At 41.5% G+C, this 23,522-nt stretch overlaps 3 protein-coding genes across 5 annotated transcripts; 1 reads left to right on the top strand and 2 right to left on the bottom strand.

The window, feature by feature from the left end:
- Positions 1–1,587: 1,587 nt before the first annotated feature.
- On the top strand, positions 1,588–13,576 carry LOC106750100 (neprilysin-like). 2 transcript variants are annotated; one of them, XM_014630192.1, is made up of 15 exons: positions 1,588–1,741; positions 7,494–7,713; positions 8,767–8,874; positions 9,047–9,261; positions 9,357–9,488; positions 9,570–9,668; positions 9,817–10,016; positions 10,506–10,692; positions 10,791–10,967; positions 11,171–11,274; positions 11,560–11,615; positions 11,699–11,985; positions 12,098–12,256; positions 12,387–12,463; positions 12,546–13,576. In XM_014630192.1, the coding sequence occupies exons 2-15, from the start codon at positions 7,584–7,586 to the stop codon at positions 12,643–12,645; spliced, it is 2,031 nt and encodes a 676-aa protein (XP_014485678.1). In that variant the 5' UTR covers positions 1,588–1,741; positions 7,494–7,583; the 3' UTR covers positions 12,646–13,576. The 2 variants fall into 2 exon arrangements, with proteins under 2 accessions (XP_014485678.1, XP_014485677.1); XM_014630191.1 differs by lacking the exon at positions 1,588–1,741 and adding an exon at positions 5,749–5,997.
- An 88-nt stretch (positions 13,577–13,664) lies between these two features.
- LOC106750101 (pyrimidodiazepine synthase-like) lies at positions 13,665–15,643 on the bottom strand. Its single transcript, XM_014630193.1, has 6 exons — positions 15,503–15,643; positions 14,843–15,000; positions 14,600–14,764; positions 14,393–14,525; positions 14,196–14,311; positions 13,665–14,063 (listed from the first exon to the last, which is right to left on the bottom strand). Exons 1-6 carry the CDS (start codon positions 15,525–15,527, stop codon positions 13,944–13,946), a joined length of 717 nt encoding a protein of 238 aa, XP_014485679.1. The 5' UTR covers positions 15,528–15,643; the 3' UTR covers positions 13,665–13,943.
- A 694-nt stretch (positions 15,644–16,337) lies between these two features.
- LOC106750093 (mediator of RNA polymerase II transcription subunit 23) lies at positions 16,338–23,171 on the bottom strand. Of its 2 annotated transcripts, XM_014630178.1 has the most exons (12): positions 23,061–23,171; positions 22,688–22,904; positions 22,230–22,474; positions 22,015–22,147; positions 21,718–21,900; positions 21,344–21,631; positions 19,000–21,145; positions 18,476–18,715; positions 18,167–18,326; positions 17,796–18,083; positions 17,366–17,572; positions 16,338–17,233 (listed from the first exon to the last, which is right to left on the bottom strand). In XM_014630178.1, the coding sequence occupies exons 2-12, from the start codon at positions 22,730–22,732 to the stop codon at positions 17,095–17,097; spliced, it is 4,074 nt and encodes a 1,357-aa protein (XP_014485664.1). In that variant the 5' UTR covers positions 22,733–22,904; positions 23,061–23,171; the 3' UTR covers positions 16,338–17,094. The 2 variants fall into 2 exon arrangements, with proteins under 2 accessions (XP_014485664.1, XP_014485665.1); XM_014630179.1 differs by lacking the exons at positions 22,015–22,147; positions 22,230–22,474; positions 22,688–22,904; positions 23,061–23,171 and having other exon boundaries at positions 21,344–21,657; positions 21,718–21,809.
- Positions 23,172–23,522: the final 351 nt, after the last annotated feature.

Raw genomic sequence — 23,522 nt, 5'->3', positions numbered from 1 at the left:
GCGCCATGCCGCGTGTAATACCGCTTCGCCGACGAGCGGCGTCAACGGAGCGCGGCGGAGGAAAGCGGAGAGACCAACCAGCCAACCAACCGACCGACCGACCGACCGACCAAACCGACTTGACTCGCGGGGAGTCTTGCTTCAAGAAACGCGGTTCCGCACGTTGCGCTATGTTCTTTCGACGATTGTATCCGAGAAATCAATCCGGGGGGACGACACGATGACGATGGTGACGTGACACACGGAGTCCAGAAAGAAAGACGGCTCCGGTATATATAATGACTCGGGAAATATGTAATTCTCAGGTCGGTGTTTTTAGTCTAATCTTATACTTATGCGATCGTCTTAAGTTCATCTTGAAATGCTCCGTTAAACCGATTAAACTGTTCATACAAGATCTGGTGATGAACTTAAGACGATCTTAAATATAAGATCTGACTATGAATATTCTCTTAATCTCGAAATTCAAGTGGTTGAGAAGACGCATCGCGGGAAGGAGGAATAATCATTTCAAAATATTCGAAAATATGCAAGACGAAATGAAATGAAAATTCTGAAGTCAGATTCAGTCATATTGGCAATACTACGATGTATGTTATATATATATGTGTGTGTGTGTGTGTGTAGGGTACATGCTTATATATCGTGAAGTAAAACTAGAGACTTTTCTCTACGCGAGTATATATGACTTTCAGCAATATTATATCACCTACGCGCGACTCGTCATAGATCTACTTATAATTCCAAAGTTTCGTTTTTCCCAATTTTCCCGCGGAATTGCTTGGTTTTTCACCTTTACTGAAAAAATAAATGTAGCAGGTTTTAACCAAACACACGATGAATTTTTCTAAACGAATTTTCGTACCTTTGGAACGGAAAGTGACGACGTCAGACAGATCGGCAGAAAAACAGTTTTTTTCCGAAACTTTAAAACTGTAAGTTCAATGAACATACTTTTCGCTTATTTCGTTGGAGTTTAAATGTACGACTCGAAAATTCGAGACGATACAAGATGGCCACCTTGGTCGAGTGCGACACGATATTGAATTATTCGGGGCATAAGCGCGCTTCCAACGTACCAACGAACTAACGAGGCGCGTTCTCGCCTCTTTTCCATTGAATTTACCGCGATCAAACGCTATCGGACGCGGCAGACGCCTAGATGCCGCGACAAGTACAAACGCGCGCGCTCGCAGCCGGCAAAAATCACAGCCGGTTTCTAGCCTATGGCATATGGCAAACGTTACCTCTTCTCGTGCATCTCCTCGCAGCCGGCGCGCCGTCTCGCGGCTATTATTCGCGTCGTCCCTTGTCATCCTCCTCGTCCTCGTCGTCGTTCTCGCCGACGTCGTCATCGAGGAATCGGGGAGCTGGAAGCGTAACAGACGCGTAACCGACCGCGGTTCAACGGAACCATGACAGAAGTATGAGGATCATGAGCGAAGTTCGCCGTCCGCTTCCGCCTGTTCTCGCTTGCGGCTAATTTCATTCCGCGCACGGCGGCGATTACAACGCTGGCTGGCGCCATCTGTCGTCGCCCGTTAAACGACGGAGCGGGCAGCGAGCGAGCGAACGCGTGATCGTGATTGATCGTGAATTATGAGCTGCCCGGGTTGACGTTGCGCGACGAGAAATTACATGAAACGGAACGGCGTGCGTAACGAGACACGCACGCCTGCCGCATCCCCGTTACGTGCCTCTTTCCTTCGTAACTCATTCGATCTTCACGGACGGAAAAAAGGTAAGCAAAGCGAAGAGCGACGATTCCTTTCACCGAGTTGCTCGGCGTCGAGGCGAAAAGGTCTTCTGTTCGATCGCTCACGGAGGATGAACGGACCGATGCGGGACGTTTTCGTTAGAAAATAAATAGAAAGCTCGATGTTTTCTCTTTAGGATGCATTCTCTCCGGCGCGCGAATGTGTTATGCGCCGGGTCCCCCTCCCTCTGTAAGAATGAAGAATCGGCTTAAATGCATTTGATAAGAACGTCCGAAGTATCACATTGTGATTCAGCGTTCCGTCTTAAGATGTAAAACCTAACCCCTCGAACAATCCGAGACGCCCTAATCAATCCCGACATTCCTCCGTTCGTACGTGGGCGATTGTTTCACGCGCTGACGCTTTACATACAAGTGTCGATATATATCGCGCTAATAAGATTGAAATGCACTCACTCCGCAAGATCCCATGATCCCATTCGCCACGAACGAATATTACCAATGCGTTTCTTCGCAACGGACAATCGAACGCCCAGATTAGACGGCCATGTTTAATGCTAAATGTGGGATGCGAATAAGTGACTTACGGTCTCTCGCGGAGCCGCATCAAAAGTCGCAGTTGTAGCAACAACTACGACGCGAGAGAATCGAGGGGGCCCGGACATACCTCGGGTGATAGATAAGAATCCCCGTGAAACAGCCGTGAACTTTGCACCGTGAGAGGGGCTGCCTTTGCTTAACGAGCCGCGCCGGAGTTCCCGCGCTTCGAGACAATGAAGCGTCCGCGCATCCCTCCCTTCCCCTCCCCCCATCCCGCCTTTTCTCCTTAAGCACGGTATTCATAATACAGTGAGAAGGGAAGTCACGTGATATCGCGATTTGTTATTGTGCTTAATCCGTCGCCGCCGCCGCGATGAGTTCAGGGTTGACTTTTTATTATCTTGCTTGCGGATATACGTTAACGCTGCGGGTAAGGCGAAAGATTGGGATGCACCGCGCGATCGAACTGTTCGAACAATTATATTTTGTTATAATAAATAAATAAATGTGTGTATTTAGTGAGAAAGAGAGGGAGAAAATAATAGGTGCAAATATATTTCGTGTAAAAATTAAATAATAATTTTCGTCGGTTACGGAAGATACGTAAAATTTAATAAGCTGTAATTTCTACAAAAATCACGATAATGAGATAGTTTATGAAACATTTTAGCTCGAAGTCTTTAGTCTCCAAAAATATATTTTTGAAAATAAAATTAGCTATGCATAGAGTTAAATTAAATTACAACGAAATATTACATAAATGGCGTTTACATTAGTTTATATTAATTTAAAAATTGCATCTGATCTGCCGTTGAATTGTACTGTTCGAAAATAACAGCCTTCTACTAACTTTCTGTTTAGTCATAACATTTTTAAGTAATAAGGACGTTTGGCTGATTTTGTTGTGTTGTACTGTTAGATAAAAGGTTTATTTGTTGTACAATTGTAAAACTTGAAGATAAAAAAGCCTGATGTATCGTTGAGTAATATTACACGCTCGTTTTTTTTATTAAAGACAGTGGCGGCTCATAACGGAGACTTTAGGATAACCACTCAATCTGCTCAACGCGACTAACTGGCTTATCTGGCGCCATCTAACGACGTTGTATAAAATCTAAAAGCAATAAGATTTCAATCTTTCAAGTGGTTCACGTCTCGACTAAAGATAACTAATCTTTGGTCGAATAATCTATTACGATCAGGAAATCTATCGATCTATATTTTTTAGCTATTGAACTGGTGCAATAAGTTAGAGTGAGACATGTATATTTTGCCTCGCTCTAATTTATCGCACTAGTTCAGCAGTACGGTTAAAAAAACAAATATTTAATAATTCTAATAACAAAAAACATAAGCTTCATCGCAAATAATTAAAAATGCAAACAAGTTCAAATAAATGAGTGAAAAAATAAGTTGGTAACTCGCAATAGGTAAATAACAACGTTCATTTGTTTACATCGACGCGCAGCGGCGCGAACTGGACGCGGCGCGCTGTTAGTGTAAATCATTTGCGTGAATTTTTTGATGAAAATAGGAAAATTTTGATAATATTATTTTATTATCTTATTAAAACAAAACATAGTTCTATGTAGCATGTAATTTGTTTAAATAAATTCATAAAAGTTCAGTAAAAAGGAAAAAACGGATATATTAATTTTTAAATTAAAAAATGATAATATAAAAAAATTACAAAAACACCGAGAATATTATGCATTATTTATTGCGGTCAACTTGGAAAAAAAAAGCGGTAACTCGATATCGGTACCAGAGATACTTCGCGTTAATTTCGCGAAATACAGAGAGATATAGAATGTATTTGGCAATAAGGGAGCTCGACATAATCGTAAAATTGACATTTATTTAAATATCGCGCGTATACGCGCAGCGGGAGCAAACAGTAAACTCGCGTGATTAAACGTCGGACAGAAAGAGACTTGTACGCAGAAGAGGAGGGAAGGAGAAGGAATTGTAAGTCGGCAAGAAGGAGGAGGTGGGGAAGAAGCAAGAGGAGGAGGAGGAGAAGGAGGCAGAAATGGAGTAGTTAGTGGAATCGGAGGGGTGCAGGGATGGAACGGAAGCGGAAAGGGTTGAGGCGCGTGGAATTACGGAAGAGAGCCGCGTTCAGTCCGACAGTTCGGTTCGAGAGTCCGCGTGTTATAGCCAGCTCGAACACCGAGAACGGGACCGCATTTCCATCCGTTCGTTAATTAATCGTCATGACTGTACGCGAAGGAGAGGGAGAAAGAGGGGGCATATAGAAAAGAGAAACGCAGAAACGTGCTGGTGCATTGAGCACGTCATGTGCGTGTTCGGTTCTTTCGAATTTAAGAGAGGCTCGAGCCGAGGCGACGTTCAAAGAGACGCGGCGAGTGTGTGCGAAATTATCGATTCTTTCACTGTCCTTATTGAAAGTTCACGTAAGCGCAATTTACATGACAGATACTCCCTGTAAAAACTATGCCAGATTGAAAAGGGCAATTTCACCGTATTCCTCCAGAGTTGAAAACAAAATTACGCGCGCGCGCGCGCGCGCGCTCTCGCATATAATTTCGAGAAGCAATTTCAAGTAATCGGAATAATTGTGTCATTGGCTTCAATATAATTTTTTTTCGAACGAAAAAAAATTTTTTAATATTTTGATCAAAGTGATCAAGTGATTTCTTTTCCGACTTCTCGATTTCGTCAATCAGCGTACTTACACGCGCGATTCTTTTTGCGTATACTTTTTTTCTCTTTTATTAAATCTTTCGCACCGAGTGAAATTTTCTACCGGATCGGGGTGGAAACTATCCAGGCAGAACAAATTTCTAAAAGATGTCTCAAAGACGTCCAAGAGACTTCCTATTCTTTTTAGATATCTTTCAGACGTCTTTGAGAAGTCTCTTAGAAATTCGTTCTGCTTGGATAATCAGTTTGTCCCGTCGAATTCGTAACTTCACCGCCTTAAAGGAGAACATAACGATGGTCTTAAGAGCGACGTCATTTTCCTCGGACTTCGAACGCGGTTATATCGTTCTGCATACGATTTCCGTAGCCGAGAAACGAGCCGCAGTCGCAGCTAAGCCGGCGATGTTCCCTCGGTGAGGGCTGGAATCGCGCATCCTCGTCTGCGCTCTATCCGGCGTCCCCCAGCGTGCCGTGCGGGGGATCACCGAGAGGGAGAGACAGAGCGAGGGAGGGAGAGGGCGCAAAAAACGGCCGTCGAACAGTCGGACGTTCGACGCGGGAACGGGATTTAGGGACAGGACGTACGGCGGGACCCGGCAAATGTGGCTTTGTGCACGGTGAGCCGAGCTTACGGGGGTCGTGCGGCCCACGGGGGTGGCAGGGCCCGTAGTGGTGTTGGTGGTGGTGGTGTGGGAGGAAGTAGGTTACGCGCGGGTGAAGCGAGCGCACGGTTGCCCTTGAGCCCCCGCACTTTATGCGGGACGAGCGGCTCTCGCGGGGTGCACGGTGCGACCGTGGCTACCGGCGGTACCAGCACCCTGGGCGGCACGGAAGAAGCTGGTATCGGGCTGGTGTCGGACGAGCCGATGGTGCACGTGGAGAGATCGACCGGGCACCAGGGCGCATGGATATGCTGCATGCCCTGCTACTGGCTGCGACGGAGCAAGGCCGTCCACAAGGCGCTGCTCACCTTCGCCATGCTGCTGGTCACCAGTCTCTTGGTCACCAGTCCGGTGCTCTTCCTCATTACGACCCTGCCGGAGGGCGAGCAGCCGCGGAGCTGCGCGCCGCTGGTGCGTTTTCTTCTTTGTCCTTGATCCCCTCAGGGGTGACTTTCGCCGGAGGTCCGATCAGGCTAACCGACGATTGAAAATTCATGTCGGTCAAGCCGGTTGTCTGCTCTATCTTACTAATATAGATAGCAATTGTGAAGTTTTCGGTTACTGCAGTTACGAATTGCATAACTGAAGATTTTCACGATGGCAATTTTTATTATTACTCATCGATTAGCTGGATCAGAGGCTCTAAGGGTGAACTTCACCAAACTCTGATTAAATTGATGGCTGACTGATTCAGCGGGCAGAGTCGTCAATGTGGAAAATATGAGAAGACAATTTATTGTGAAGATGAGAAAGAGAATTGTTTTATTTTATCTCTCTGTAATTTATATTTAAAGTTGCTATTGGACTCAATATTATTACTTATTCCATTTTGATGACGTGCACAGAATTATTATTATGCGTTATCGTTAACTGAAGAATTTATGTTGGCAATTTTGTCGTTTAATTGTCGATAAGTTTAATCGGAATCTGATCAAGTCACTTATAGATTGCTCCGCGTAATTCATTTACACGATTATTCGTTCGATCGATTAATTTATTAAAATACATAGTCTCGATAACGAGATTCCGTTTGAAATTCGCATGACCCTGTCAGTTGGTCGGAGTGGCGAGTAATTTATATCGATCGTGGCTTAGTTCGAGGTGAAAGGAAGGTAGGAAGTTGGAGTATTTAATGATAGTGCCTTGCTAGAACTTTTACACGGGAATAACCGCGATGCGTACCGTTGAAAGAATATGATTGTCGAGTTGCGATTTGAGATAGTTCAACGCTCGAATGAAATGCAATTATAAACTGACTTACGAAACGTAGATGAGTGACGCACGATGTGTTAATGATAAGATAAGGACAATTAATGATAAGATAAGACAAAGGAAGCGGAACGAGAGTTTCCGGTGCACAAGTTACCTTGAATTAGTAATTAATAAACAATAAGTTCCGGAGCGACAGACGGCAGCCGCGTTCACGATAATTCGCGATTATTTGCGATAGACGCCATAATATGTGCCAATACACAAAGTGAAGCCGTATCGGAAGGTAAGGTTTCGAGGCGAATGAAAAGCTCATCCTCGGCTGAGGTCAGGGCTTTACCCGTTAACCTGACCTTTAGGCCTATATTCGTCCGCCTCGGGTTTGCATTCAAACGCGGTTATTCATAGACCGTTGTTTGTCATTGAATATACGAAAACGGTTGCAGCGATGAACGTTAATATTGAGTAGAATTATTGAGTCGGCCTAATGGAAGAGATAGAACCTATCGGCGGAAATATCGCTTTGACGGGAACTGCCATTCGGTGATTTTGCGTCAGTAGAACGACTTTCACTTTTTCGGCCGATCAAATCACGAATAATCCGACGGGCTTTTGCGAACCCTTAATAAAGAAAATAATGTATCCGTATCTTTCGAAATGAAGTATCGTTCAGAACAAGGGTGTCGGTACAATTTCAGGATGAAGCCTGCATCAGAGAGCGAGATGGACCCGATGGTGTTTGTGACTCGGACGTTTGCGCGGAGGCCTCGAAGAGGATTCTGTCGTCCATGAAACGGGGCGTCGATCCTTGCAAGGATTTTTACAAATTCGCTTGCGGCGGCTTTCGCGATCAGCAGCCCTACCAGCCGAGCGCGAGTTTCAATATACTTCAGCTGCAAATTGACGAACGCATACACAGTGAGTACCCTTGTATGGTTTTCTCTCTGCAGTTTTTTTTTTTCCTCTTTGTTTCTCACCCGTGCCCAATTTTCCATCCAATAGTTACCCGAATAATCATGGTTCACGGTTTCCTATGTACGAGTATCAAACCCCTTTTTTTTGCGTTTCTCAGTTTTCTCCCTCCGTTCCCTTTCCGTCGCACGATTATTGCGACGACGCGGTCTTAATCCGCCGAGGGAAAGAAAGAAACTCGGGCGGGGTAATTGCGTATCGGGGGTGAGAAACGAGTATAAATGAAAAGTGCCTCATGGCGATGTATAAATCAATCTCCAACGATGAAGGTTGAAGGAGCATGAGAACTCGGACAGAAAACACGACCTCATTTCGGTAAGAATCTATCGCGGACACACGCGTGGCAGTGGTGGTGGTTGGCAGTGGTCTTGTGTGGTGGTGTCGCCAGCGCGACTGGCGCCGAGCGACTGGCACCAACTATGTATTCGCGATATAGATCGTCGGGATAATATAACTCGGTTTGGGGATCGAAACTTAAAGGGGAGCTAGATAAATACCGGAAGTGCGGGCACCGTTTTCGAGGCGCGAGCAAAAAGCCTGGTCGCAATCCAGGGGTGGTTGATGCGGCGGAAACATGCGTACCGCTGAGAAAACGCTATTGAGACGCATCCGGTGTCCTGGCAATATTCCCCCCTCCTAAGGGAGAGGAAGGAGCATGGAATTTCGGCTGAAATGAAAAGTTATCGGATGCGAGGAGAGGAAATCGAACTCGGCCAACGTTGCCGTACTATAAATAATGCACGTAATCGATACACGTGTACACGTACGTTTGTCACGTGGACTGCCTATTATAATGCCCCCGGCGGGCTCTTCGCGGTTTTACGCAACCTTCGAAACACCATTCGCGTGATTCAAGGTCGGCAAATTACCTCCTGATTGCTAATCAGATCATTTAAAAATGCACCTTACTTCTCGCTCCCTTGACTTCCCTCGGTCCTGGAAAGAAAAAAATGTCTTCCTTTGGAGAAAGTCCAGCCACACGAATTACGATTGTTCTAGAAATGCTGGCGAACGAGACGGGGCAGATGAACGGCGTCTTCGAGAAGCTCGGACAGTTTTACAACGTTTGTCGAGGCTTCAAGAAGAAACCCGCAAACTTTACGCCCGGTGAGTGAAATCTTTGCGTAGAATTCGCATTCCGTGAGTGAAGAGTAAGTAGAGGGTCACTCGTGCTACTTCGAGCGATTCGGCTTTCTTCCCGAGTGGAATTTCGCTCGATGAAATTCAGAGAGAGCATATGATGATGAAACGCAATACGTAGACGTCCTCTTTGTTTCAGTTTATGAGCTCTTAGATGAACTTGGCGGCTATCTGTCGCCGAAGAACGTGGCACCGAGCGATATCACTCCTCTGATTTCGGCGCTGCTGAAAGTAAACGGCGCACCCTTCTTCGATTTATACGTCGACGTAGATCTTTACGACCGCACAAAGTCATCCGTATACCTTGATTTCCCTATCAAGCATCAAACTAATGAGTTTCTTGCGGAAGGCCAGGTGATAAATTATTCAAGAAGGCTTTTCGTGCATCCACATATATACTCCTCGTGTATACGTATATTTTATACTAAACTGTATCATCTCCATCTCAGAAAAATCGAGACGTAGAAAGACTGCGTAAGATTCGAGAGATTGTTCGAGGATTCCTGCCAAAGAATATGAGTCCCAAGGAACAATCGTCGGAGATCGACCTGCTTCTGCAGTTTTGCTCATCCCTCGAAAAGGTGAGGATAAAACGTGCGACCATTTTGCATTATCGATCACGAGCTACGCAATTAACAAACATATCCGTCACGATATCCCAGATTTATCCGAAGCACAAAGACTTGTACAACTGGGTGGACGTTGAACAGAGAGTGTATGTTGCTTACAATGTGACGTACCTTCAAGAGAGCTTCGGTTACGTAAGTACATACGGTACGGCGATTTGCCATGAGCTGCTCTAGTTTTGCGAACGCTGTAGCACTTAATAACGAAATAATCGAGACGTTCTACTCGTGCTTGAAAAGAAAAGTCAAAGAAAATAATTCAATCTCGATGATCTTGGGACAGATAAGATGGAGGTCGTTGCTGAATACAACGTTACACTACCGTACGAACGGTATCGATTTGCACGGCGATAGTAACGACACGAATCGCGTACACCGACCGCCGCCGTATATCACATCTGAAGATCAGCAGATTTACGTTTACGTCACCGCTCCACGTTACTTCCGTAGCCTTGGCAAGTTATTGAACCGTTCGTCCAGACGGTACGACTCCTCATTGTTGTGTTTCTAATTGACAAATTCAAGGTTAACGTGCGATCGGTCGGGTTAACACTCTATATCGCTGAATTAAGGCTGCAACACAACTTCTTGCCGAGTTTTCGCAACGCGTCCCTTTATCCAAAAGAGATACCGGAAATTTCCTTTTTAATAATCGTCACGAGAAGATACATTTTCTTGTTGAATTTTGGAGCTGCGTTCTGAACTTCGATCGAGGTGAAAGTGTTGCAACCTTTTCCTTTCGTTGACTATATATTTATTAAATTCAATTACGAATATAGAAATATTCCCTTGATGATTTAGGGTGAGAAAATTCACTCTATCCGAATAAAAAGCCGCTCGAATTAAAATGACTCGGGTGTCACTTTAATTTTCGAGTGAAATTTCATTCGAAAAAGTTTCAAGAATACATTGCGTGTGCACGTATCCTTTCTCATGTCGGTTATTTGCTCATAATTGTGATAAATTACGAAGGATTATTCATAATGGATTGCTGTTGCTCTACGCGACGGACACACTGCACGACATCGTAAATGTTACCGCTGTCAAGGACTGGGAAGCTTCCTGCTACAGGTTGACCAGAAACATTTTCAGCGATGTAGTCAGCGCGCTCTACGTGCGACAGTATACCCCGAAATATTTAGAAACTCTGGCTAAGAGGGTAATATATCCGTCCTTTAATTCGGTCATAAGTGCGTAATCTTCGTAATCATGATGCGCGATTATCGATCTTATCGATCATCATCGGTCACACCGTAGGTGACAGTGTTATTCGAACGCGTGAAGGAGACAATAGCCGAACGCATATTGATAAAATCGTGGCTCGATGATGAGACGAGGACGCAGGCATTATTGAAACTCAATTCCCTACGGGGTCGATTTCACGTGTCGCCTGCTTTTTACGACGACACTCTGCTCACACGTGAAATGGTCGAGGTGAGATGATTCTTCTTTTCTGGTATATATATATATAAGAGTATAAAAGAAAAAAAAGTCCGTTTCAAATTGTGGCAGATTCGTCTTTTCGCAGAGCGATTTGACAAATTAGATTTGAATAATCTAAAATTTCATTTGAAATAGATGCCTTATCCTAGGCTGAATTAGATACACAGTTACAGATGCAAAATCCGGTCTTGCAGGTCGTAATCGACACCAATGACTTCTTCGCTACCGTTCTGAGAAGATTTCGTCAGATCCGGAAATTGCAGAACCAAAGTCCTCTACGAAAAAACGCAACGGAAAGGTGAGGATAATAATTTATCTATATATATATATATATATATTTTTTTTTTTACATATATCTACAAATCATAAAAGAAACAGTTTTGCTGTTCAGTAGATCGGGCGATTTGCCAATCATTACTTCCACACGTTTATCTCTTGTCGATTTACCGACACTAGAAAAAAATGATAATACCTGGTAATTTTGTTACGTTTCAATTCTTCTCTTTTCTCTTCCTGCAAAACAACGATTTTGCATTTTTCTTCTCTTTTCTCTTCCTGCAAAACAACGATTTTGCATTTTTAGGCGTCATCAACCTTACTCCGTACAAGCCTATTACGAATCCTCCTCAAATACGGTCGGTGAGTTCTCTTATCGTGCAACAATTTCACCGCATAGAACTCGAGCAATTTTGATAAATCATTTCTTTCTGCAAAAACAAAAGGAATTCCTTTGGCTATGATGACGTCTTGGGCATGGTCATGGGACGGTGGGCCGGCTTACGCGGTTCACTCCACCTTAGGATCGGTCGTCGCTCATGAGATCCTCCATGCCTTTGATTTCCATCGTCGGAGATTGCCGATAGACCCAGATCTAAATATTGACGAGTGGCTCTGGATCACATCGAATTCCTGGAAGCGATTGGAGGCCAGGATAGAGTGCGTCGCGAGACTCTACGCCAGGAGTTTTTGGAAGAAGGTTCAGTTCTACGGAAACGACGTTACCGTGCAGGTAACATTGTAGATAGATCTTCGGAGCGAACGAAAAAAAAAAAGAAGAAAGAGAAAGAGAAGAAATTACTGTTCCGTCAAATCTTGTTTTCATTTCGACATTGGGCGCGTAGTTCGATTGGAATATGACGAGAAATGAGAACGTCGCGGACATCGGAGCTTTGCAAATCTCCCACAAGACTTGGCACACCTTGACGAACGGGAAAGACCGAAGCCTGCCTGGTCTGGAGGGGCTCCGACCGAGCCAACTCTTCTTCATAAGTGCCGCTCAGGTGAATGAACAATCGATCGTCTCCTCGTATCATTCTTCACTCGACGTGTGTCACATTTATTTGCGTTTGGATTCGCATTAATGAATGCGGAAAAGCGAGATTTTCAATTGACAAGTCGTCCTGTCCCCAGGTATATTGCGTTAACATGACTGCCGAGGCCTACGTCCTCTCCGTCGAGTTCGACTATCGTACTCCTCATCCCGAGAGGTATCTTCTCTTTTTTTCACTTCGAGATTGAAGTCTCTCCTCCCGCCTCCCGGTTCTAATTAATAATTGATGAAATTTTCAGAGTGAACGGTATAATGATGAATTCACACGCGTTCGCCGAAGCGTTCCGCTGCCCGCTCGGAGCTAAAATGAACCCCCCGAATAAATGCACCGTTTGGTAATTGATTATTAACGCGTTCGTTGATACTATGAATATGCATACATCATCGAATATTTCGGTGAGCCGACGCTAAGCCGCTTCGTTTAATCTCGCAACTATCGCGAATCGTGCGGGCATTTCGTCTCGAAAGTGCATTTCACAACTGCAAGCGGTGAGGAATCGTATGCGCAACAGCCCGTAAAATTGGCGAGTTTTTCCTCGCGATTTTTGCCTGTTACGAAACCTACTGAGAGCTACTACCGAAGAGAGTGTCGCTACCATGTCTACCTATGAAAGTGAAATACCGTTAAGTACAAATAATCTTATTACGTTTTACTAACGAAACTTACGCTGACTACGGATTAAAGTCCGTCCCATTTGAAACGCCTTGAACGGTTTTCTGTGACGATTGCGATTGGGAGGACACTCGGGCGCGGATAGTTGAAATAAACAAGTTGTTATTTAAGAAATGCCTTAAAAAAATTTGCGCCGTGCACTTTGTACGCTATTGCGGATTACAGTGCCCTAGAAAGCTATTTCTAACCGATCGAATCGTGATCGACGTCGCTTGATGCGAACTATACGACTCTAGTGTACATACATTTTGTATAAGGCTTTCGATTCGAAGGAAGGAGAGCGCATGTCTTGTAAGAAGTATACATATATATATTTGCGAATAATATAATAATAGTATATATTTTCATGTAGAAGTATTAAAACGCGATGAAAAGAAATCTGTATATTTACGTAATCTACGTTTACGTTGTACTTGTTGATAATTTCAACGGGCGGACATCGTCTTTTCGTATATTTTAATAGCAATACAATATTGCAGAAGCTTCATACAGATGCAATTGAATATTATATCGAATAATCCGTGAGATATTAGTAGATGCCTTTTATAAAACGCGCAATAAATGTATTGCAAAATAATTTGAAATAATAACTTCCGTTTCTGCGCGCTTCTGAGAAACCTCCCTTGTTTATAACGACGATAGGAAGACACGCATTGGGGAACAGCGAATAATTCGTAAATAAACCTTTAACTTTCTCCTTCTTCACTGTTGTATTGACAAAACAAATAAATTTTATTACAACTTATAAAATGATTTTTATACGTAATGTGTTATAGAAAAATCCTCTTTTTCTCACGCAGAGACAATTTATACATTCTCTGACTGTGTAACTCGTGCGGCGAGGGGATGCTATTGAGATTCGCATTACAAGCGTAAATGTCGATATTATCGTGTTAATTTGTTACTTTCTATCAAGCGAACATCTGTATTATTTGTCTCTGCTCTATTTTATCCGTGGATACATCTAAAAGTCATACTCGGGGTTTCCTGATCTTACAGTTTCTATGTGTTCCGCAAACTGTTCGTATGAAGATTTATTTTCTTTAACGAACGGTTGTTCCTTCATCTCGACTATCCATTTCATCTAAAACGGCGCAAGTTATGATTAATGGGATAATTATCGCATAACGTACGTAAGGAAACACTAAAAAAAAAAAAGAGTTGACAAACTTGAAGAGGAGAAGATACAGTTAGACACGCCATATTGTATACTCACGAGCATAGGAAATCTCTCTTTATCAAAACCTGCTGATTGTTTATAAAGTAGCGGCAGTGCTTTCGCCCTCTCAACCCACGGCCACATTAAGATATCCAGAATACCGGGATTACTTCCTAAACCAAAGATTTTATGCAGAATAAAGAACAGGTGAAGAATGAAGGAATACGTCAAAATAAGACCTAAGTGCCACGAACCCCCGAAGAAAGGTGTTTGACGGATATTGAGCTCTTGCTCGTATTCATCCAAATAATCCATAATCTCGGCCACAATCTCCTCCAGTTGTCTCTTGTCTTCGTCATATAAGCAGTTTTTAAAAATAATTGCAATCTATAAGATAAAAAATGCAATTATTATAAAAAATCGTTGGTTTTTGGGAATTAAATAAATGACGTTATCCGCACTTTAGTATAATTGTCCAGCAATTCTAAGTCACGATTTTTCGTTTCTTCGTTGTAAAGAGCCGGTTCAGGATACTTCTCGTCCAAGTAATTCGCTATTAAGAGAGAGTCCGTTATTATTTCGCCATTTGTATCTATGTAACTCGGTACTGTTCCTTTCGGATTAATCTGAAACCAAAATACTTCGTACAAACGACGAGAAATGCCACTTAAATTTTTAACATTTAGTAACGATCGAATCCGTACTTCGAAATACCAATCGGGTTTGTTCTTTAAATTAATATTGACAATATCGTGAGGAACGTCCTTTAGAGTAAGTATAAGCCGTATTCTATGAGCGAAAGGGCAATGTGTCATACTGTATAGACGCGCTAGACCTTCCACTTCTGCTGGCTTGTCAGAGTCTGAAAAGAATCAATTTCCTCAAAGAGAGACGCGACAATCACGAATATTAGCCAGTATTCCACTATCACATTGTATTACGTAATATCTTTTGCACAATTATTAAGAACGAAAGTAACATTACATTTTGTGGATCGCCTCTTCGTTATTAACGTTTCCCGTGCGAAAAGAAATGTTACAACTCAGTGAGCAGAATATTAAAAATTAACGCATAGGATATCTTAAAATTGTCTTATACGTTGGCAAGAATACGAGAAAATTATTGGTATACTGTTGAAGAACAATTTGCTATTAAAAATATTATTTTGAAAAATTATTGTTCTTCAGTAGTATACCAATCATTTTTTCTTGTAGTTTTTCCATACGGGTTAATAAATTCGTCATTGATGACATTTCTATGAAAAATGCCACGTGAAAAAAAATGTTATCGTAATAATGAAGCATATCTTAAGGCACACATACTATTCAATATGTTCTTATTACTCGGCTAAATTTATTACTTACCAGTTGTTAGATGCAAAGAACTCATTTTGATAATTTATTCGCGAATGAAGGAATAGGTGTTGCGGAATGTAAAAACTTGGGGCTTTCGGCAAGAACTTTAACGAATCGTCGCGCCGACTGACGCAGGCAGGTCTATTCGCGTTGTTCAACGTTGAATGATTATAGAACTGCTTTTATCGACCGTATTTTCGAGCGCATGCGCCCGGAACTCACCGATCACATGAGCAAATCGCACATTTGTAAGGACATTCTTCGAAATACCAATAGCACACCTCTGCAATTGCGATGTGCTCCGAACATGTTGCAGTCTATCTATATCAAAACAAAAGACATATATATCTTCCACAAGTGCTTAATCGCACGTTTAAAAAGTATATCCTTTTGAAATAAATCAGCTTTTGTATCGCCGAGCAAATATTATCGAGCGGATCAAAACACAAGACACCTATTTAAATCCAAACATCCATATTTAAAACAACAGAGACTGCCGATATAATACAGTTCTTCATGATATCTTTTATTGTAGTCAGTTATCTTTCTTAACAGATATAAAGATTGAAATTATTTCAAAATTTAAAGATATAAGGATATAAAGATTAAAAATTTGTCAGCTACATGCGATATCTATGTGCTAATAATTACGATAAGGCTCTTACTTTATCGGTTCTTTTACCGTTTTAATATGATGAATTGACATTCGAGGCTATATCGAGCTTCAAATATTCGATAAACTATAGATTATGATCATATAATAATTTATCACCGGATGTTACATTGTTTCAATAACGTCAGCTACAGCAATATAAATTACAAAAGGATAATTATATTTTGCAAATTATTAAATATAATTATTTATTATAATTTTAGGTCATAAAAAACAGTGTCCGTATAACAATCTTATTGTATAGTCTAATTGGTATATAATATTATATAATAAATCTTATTGTATAATGCGTACTATAAAGTTGATTACAGCCTAACCATCATATATATACATGCTGATTGATAACCCTCCTTTTGCAAAGAATATTCAATACAAAAAAATATATTTAAAATGTGGCACACTATGTATATACAGTTTTACAGGCATTTTATATCTGTCTTAATTTAGAGACCATGTTAAGTTCTTATTTCATCGTCGGGATCATCTTAGATTGATGACATATGTGGCTTACTGTTCAATCATGTAATTTCGTCCCGTTAATTTTACGACTGTGTATTGATCAGAAAGAGAGAGAGAGAGAGAGAAGTATTTTACAAACCCGCTCAGTCAATCGCAAGTGTCATTTTATGAATGCGTCTTTTTATTTCAACGTACTTTGCAAAAATTTTGAGCGTATATTTTCTCGCTTCCAAAATCACCAATCTAAAATAAGCACGACGAGAAAGCAAAAACACAATGACACAGTTTTCAAAATTGAGACAGATATAAAATATAAAACGACAAAACAGGAGTCTTTTAAGAATCGTGTCAAATTATTATCTAATAATTCTGTTCTCTGCAATGCAAATTCTCTGCATTGATGTCCATATAACTAAAATGAAACGATGTGCACTTAAGTAGTTTCCATGGTAGCGGAAGTAACTGTATCTCAGGATGTATGGATTTCTTCTAAATTTAGATGAGTGATGAAACGCAGTCTTCGTTGTAGTGGAAAGGACAATCTTCGAATGATACATTCCACTTCGTTTTTCATCATATCGCCGACGAACATATACTTTATATGATATCTATCATAATAGTTAAGGAAGATGCGTGCGCGCGCGCGCGTGTGTATGTGTGTGTGAGAATATATTTGTGAATATATTCGCATGCATAAAGTGTGTTTCATATGCGATAGAACGGCTTATCACAAAGGATACAATAAATCACAAACTGGATCCATGTAACGTAAATGCGTTTGAGCACGGTCAACTTGTTCCAACATCTCGTAGAGACAGACTGCAAGTTCGACCACACATTGCGGCCGTTCTGCATTGAACCTTGCTAAAGTAGGGCCAATTAAGTGACAAGCATATATTAATTGTTCCTCGCTATTTACAACTGGCTGAAGTTTCTCCTTGATGAACCTAACGAGAGACCAACATTTATTATTAATTTTTCATATAATTTTTATATAAATAATACGAATATACGTATAATATATGAATATACGAATTTATATTTATATATATACGTATTATTTATATTTTTATTACATTATTTATATATAAATTTCGTATTATATATTCTTTTATGTACTATTAAATGTTAATTTTTATAATTTATATATATATGTATGAAATCGCTCACTGAGGCATCGTTGTGATCTGTCCTACACCTGCATGATGCCAAACCGAATGCGCCAAGGCAAGCATATAGCTATACTTGTTTTCTAGCAGGGAATTGTGCGTCGTGTTGAAGTTAAACATTTGAAATGGCGTCAAATTATTGTACTGCCAATTGACCAGGCCGGGACTGTTGATAGTTTCCACCAAACGGTCATGCAATGGTGACCAATAACATTCTGGCAATGCTGCCAGTAATAAGCCGACGCAATTTATCCACAAATGTATTTCGTCCGACGGCACAACGGTGTATCTAAACCGATGATACATAATGAATAAGACTGCACAGAAGTTGTGCAATATATTGGGATTTTCCCAATTCCGAAGGACCCGTACCCTTTAGCGACTACGTCCAGCAAAGAATTAGCTACCAAATTCGGCGCAACCGGAACGGCCATGAGTTCCACGCAGGTGACGTATAACGCATGTGCCGCTGGATTTGGAAATTCATTAAATCTCCAGTCGGTAGCAGGGAAGTGAGCCGTACCTGACATTGCTTTAACATATACGTGTTTAATTAAAACAATATACTTTCTACTGGAACGAAAAATATATATCCCTTTCACGCGACAATGTATTTAGATATGAAACTAGAAATGATAAAACTATGAGAATCATCGTGTGGCAAAACTTTAGTTGTCTTACTTTCCACAATCCTGCGCACTAGGCGAATGTAATAGTCCAATTCCGGTATCCAGGTGACCACTTCGTCCAGGGAGCGAGTCATGTACATTTGATAAGCCTCAGAAAGAGCCCATCCTGGCGCTCTAATCTCCCGTAACGACCCCAAGACGGCGGAAACTAGCCGGCGCTTCAACGGCGGTTGGTTTCGCAATTTCCTCTCATAATAATGCAGTGTGTTATAAAGATATGTCACAGGACGATCTAAAATTGACAAGCCGCTAATTGCTTTCAATAATCAGGCAGGTTTTCATTCGCACTTATCAGACATTTTCGCATGACTGCTGAGAAATGCAAAGAGCACTGGCAATTTTTATGCCAACTGCCTTTCATAGAATATAGACGAATATAACATACTAAGATTCTCAATCTTGAATGAAAAGTACATTTTTCAAGTATAAACAGTCTCTTCAATCTCATTAAATATCGAATCTGTCGTCTGGCTCTTATTTGACTTTTATTTTTCGTCTGATGGAATAGACACATACCGTGGAATTTGTACAAGCAGCCCAAGTGCTCTAACAGTGTCTCCAAACTCTTGGTGACAGGTGGTATCTCCAGATAACGATGCACCACTATGTCGAAAACCGGTAAAAAGCGTAGGCAGACGTTGCCGAAGTACACGGGTAAACTTTGGTACTGACTGGGCCCCCCGCTGGTTTGCTCCATGATGCCTTCCGGCGCGAACTTCTCCGGAAACTTTCTGTGAAAGGCGAGATGCTTCTCATGCCAGTTCGACTGCTTCCAGTGCTCCGGTGAGTTCTCCTTGACGAATTCCTGCACGCGATTCCGAAACTCCGCGGACTTCAACAGCAACAGTTGTATAATAAAGAAGCACACCTGCGCCTCGCTACCCTCCTGCGTCCTCAACGCCAGGCACAACACCAATCTGTCGATGATAACTATATTATACTTCCAGATCATGTCGTTAATGGTGTCCACACACTTGTTAACATGTTGTTGACCGCCCACACTATTGGCGAACTCGAACACAAGATAGTCGCAGAATTTCCTGAGATGCGCCGACAGCGCCCTGGCGCCGATTCTCTCCAGGATCTTGTACGCGATCGGGCTGATACGATCGGTCTCGAGGATCATTTTCCACAGCAGACACAAGAACAGCGGAGGCGTGCCCGGTACAGAAAAATGGGCGATAATGTCATTCTCATTGCTCATCGAAGCCCAGTTCCTGTATTCCTCCTCGACCGCCTTCTTGATCTGCTGCTTGTTTTCCTTCGCCACACTGTTCTGCTGGAAGAACTCGCTCAACACCGGCGGGAAGCACTGGAGAGTATGATAGGCCCAGGAGTGCGGTGTATTCTGCATGATGGTGTTCAGCAAATCCTTGCACCAGGTGCCGCTGAGAGTCTCGGCGCCTGTGCCAGTCACGTGCATGGATCGGGCCAGCGTTAATACTAAAGTTCGATTAAGCTCCTCTGACTCTGCGGAAACAAGTGTCTTCGGTTCCGAAAGGAATCGGGAGAGCTGCGGTTGTACCTCCGCTGAACCCAGCCCAGTGATGAGCCGCAGAGCGGTGCTCTCGACACACAGATGCAACTGCGTCTGATTGGTCTGCGGTACCGCCGCGAGACTGTGCAGATGCGACAGCAGTTGCACCCTGTAGTGCGGCTGGATGTGATGCATCCTGTAGCTGAACATCTCCAACAGTGTGTACAGCGTTCCCCAAGCGTGCGACTTGAACACGGTCGGCAACAGCTGACTGATGAATCCTTTAATACCGAGACTTTCGATTTCCGTGTAAACCAGCAGTCGGCTGTAGGTCTCGACCAACGCCGGCGCCAACGCCATGTTACTTTTGGACTGAGCTAACTTTATCACATGCGTGACGATGCTGTGAATCAAGCTCATCTTGGAATGCACGGTCAACGAGTCCAAAATGGACATCGACAACGGCGTGGTCGGGCCGTTCGCTAACGCCGCGTTATTCTGCAAAGTTTGCAAGGGTTGTTGCTGTTGGCCCTTTTGCGTACCTAGAATGGTGTCCACCAAGGCAGCCATCGGTCTACTGAAGTACTCCTGATTCGTCGAATAAGCGTTGCACAACAACGCTATACGATAATCAGAACCCATGTAGAGAGAAGTATTCGGCATAACCAGATGCTGCAGGAATTCGTGATGGACCTTCAGCGTATGCGGTATGGGCCGATGAATGTTGGAGTGTTCTGACTGAGCTTTCTTCAGCAAGTGGATCCATATGCATGTGATGGCCATCTGGTGAGTGCAGAGCGCTTGACTGTAGTCCGGGACAGGTAGGGGTTCCTTCTCCGGGTAGAGGAGATCGTACAGTTTTAGCACCGGCAAGAAATTCGACAATGGATTCCGCTGTATGCTGCCGGAGATGAATTGCAGGAGGACCCACATCAAATGATCCCTACCCTTCCTCAGTTCTCTGCCGGCCAACTTATCGTGTATCGCCATGACGATGCTCGGGAAGCATGCGAATTGAAAGAGAACGAAGTAAATGAGTTGCGAGGACAAGTGCAACCACACCCAGTGATTGGCCACTGTGCCGTCCGTTCCTTCGGCCGGCAGGGTCTCGTTTTCGGATCGTTCCATCGCGAGTATAACGAGCTCCACCAGCTGTTCCTCCAAAACGATGCATCGCTGCTTATGCTGTTACACGAATAATAATATATGTAAATCATTTGGAGAATTGCACGGTGAGTATATTAACTGTATACAAATGTTATGATACTATTTTATATAGAAATGTCAGTTATATTGTATGTGTGTGTGTGTGTGTATAATAACGAAACTTTATTAAATATTTTACATCAGTAACCGATAAGGGTATAGTTCACAGTTTTATACCTGTTTTTGTAGACCGAGCATCGAACAGACCATGTCCCTACTATATGGTTGCTCTAGAACATATCTAAGTAACTCCGTTTGAGGCTTAAGTAAGTCCGGGTCGTAAGGTAAGTTTCCTTTCAACGAAAACTTCAACGTGGTAGGATCCAATAACCACGGATTAATCAAATGGTCAGCATATCCTGTGTGCTCAACCACTGGTAACATCTTTGAATGTCCTACTATAGATACCATCTGTGCTGTGTTTCGGAAACCCTCAACAAAACTGGAGAGAAGTTTTGCCAATTTCTGAGACAGACATGACATCTTGGAATCTGAATATTCAATGTAAAATTTAATTACATAACATGGGAATGTAATTCGACATTATTTACCCAGTGAGGCCAATTTTTGTTGTCGGGATAGGCTTTCTGAATCTCATTGACAATAAAATAACTTGGCAGTAGACACGAATTTCTATCGAAAATATACTCGAGAATATTCTCTAAAGCTTTTAATTGTGGTTGTACCGACATGTCTAATCGAGCCGGTATAGTTTGGGCCTTTTCTTTGCATGCCTGATAAAAGATACAAAATAGAATGAGTATTTCATGATCGATAAATTCTCATAAACAAGTTTTATCAGAATATTTCAAACAATTCTATTGATTCACATATATTGAAGCACCTACTTTCATGATTTCTCTAACTCCTTTGTAGTCAACTCCACCAATGATACGTCGAAGGACAGCAAAGCATTCAACCCAAAAATCTTCCAATTGATATTGTAATTTATCACAACTTAAAATATTCTCACATACTAACCTGGAGAAAAAATAATAAAAAATAATTTGATGGCATAAAAAATACCAAATAAGTTTTCATCCATCAGAAAATATCAGCAGACCTAGCAGGCAGAACATTTGTCTGCACTAAGTTCTCTAGCAACGACAGCAATAATTGTAGGCGTTTGTGGTTAGTCATAACTGCCGCCATTGATAAGAATTGGCGAACAGCTGCTTCCTGCTGTTCCTTCGTCAATCCATTCATAGCTGCTTTTAGCTCATTTTGCCATATTGTTATTTTTTCATTTTTATTATTGGGATGATGAGCTAGGACACAGCTGAATGCCTCCTCTATTGCTTCTACTTTCTAAAATGCACAATATAAATATATTATATTTCATATTTTTGGCTTTAATACTACAGAGAAATATAAATATGATAAACATGAAGAAACATATATTATGCATTATATTTCAATTTATATTATTGAAATTAAATATTCTGTCAAAGCAGGAAATTATAAATTTAGAGAAAGTATATCATGTCTAGTATGTATACAATACTGATTTTCAATACTTACTAAAATATCATTTATAATACTTGCAATCTGACCTTCACTGCTCATCTTGTTAACTATAAAATACTTCCTGATTATAAATCTTGATTAAGAAATATCTATTAAATATATATATATATATGTTTTCTTTTGATTGGTGTGCTTCAATTGTAATAGTTTTTACTATCTGACACTTCTCTGCTCTCTGTTCTTTCTCTCTCGTTACATTTGGTCTCTTAACCTATTTGACATACAAAATCAACATTCAATACTAACCGTATAACTTTTTATTTCACGTATGAATATAAATAAAAAACTTAATTAGTATTAAATTTCTAATTTATATTTGTTCCACATGATGCAAACTAATTCAACTTTCACTTTTTCTTTCTATTACCTGTGATTACTTTTCCCTTGTACGTTGTTGTTTTCTGTGATTTTTTCCTTATCAGAAGCTTCTGTTTATACTACTTGAATGAATGTAAAGTCATTTCACTGACTTTATTTTATTGACTGCATATTGGTTCGAAATGATGCTACTAGCGTACGCCTATGCATTAAGGCCTTCACACAATTGCTGTAAACGTATATAGAATGAACTTAAGCTAAAGAACCAATCAGAATATCGTCTTCTGTAGAAGTAACTAGATTTTCAACCGGTCGAAATTCTAGTAACTTATTTACCATTCTAGTATATTACAGGGTTTTATGAGTACAAAATATCCGTATAATATCATATGGTATTGGTATTGATATAATATAATATGAAAAAAAAAACATATGTAATGTAATATATAATATATATATAATATATAGTGTATATAATGTACATATAACAATTTTAAAATCTTTGGAAAAG

The sequence above is a fragment of the Dinoponera quadriceps genome, unplaced genomic scaffold, assembly GCF_001313825.1.
Source record: "Dinoponera quadriceps isolate SergipeBrazil2010 unplaced genomic scaffold, ASM131382v1 scaffold4444, whole genome shotgun sequence".
Lineage (NCBI taxonomy): Eukaryota > Metazoa > Arthropoda > Insecta > Hymenoptera > Formicidae > Dinoponera > Dinoponera quadriceps.
The sequence above is the reverse complement of the archived record's forward strand: the minus strand, read 5'-3'. Positions and strand labels throughout refer to the sequence as shown.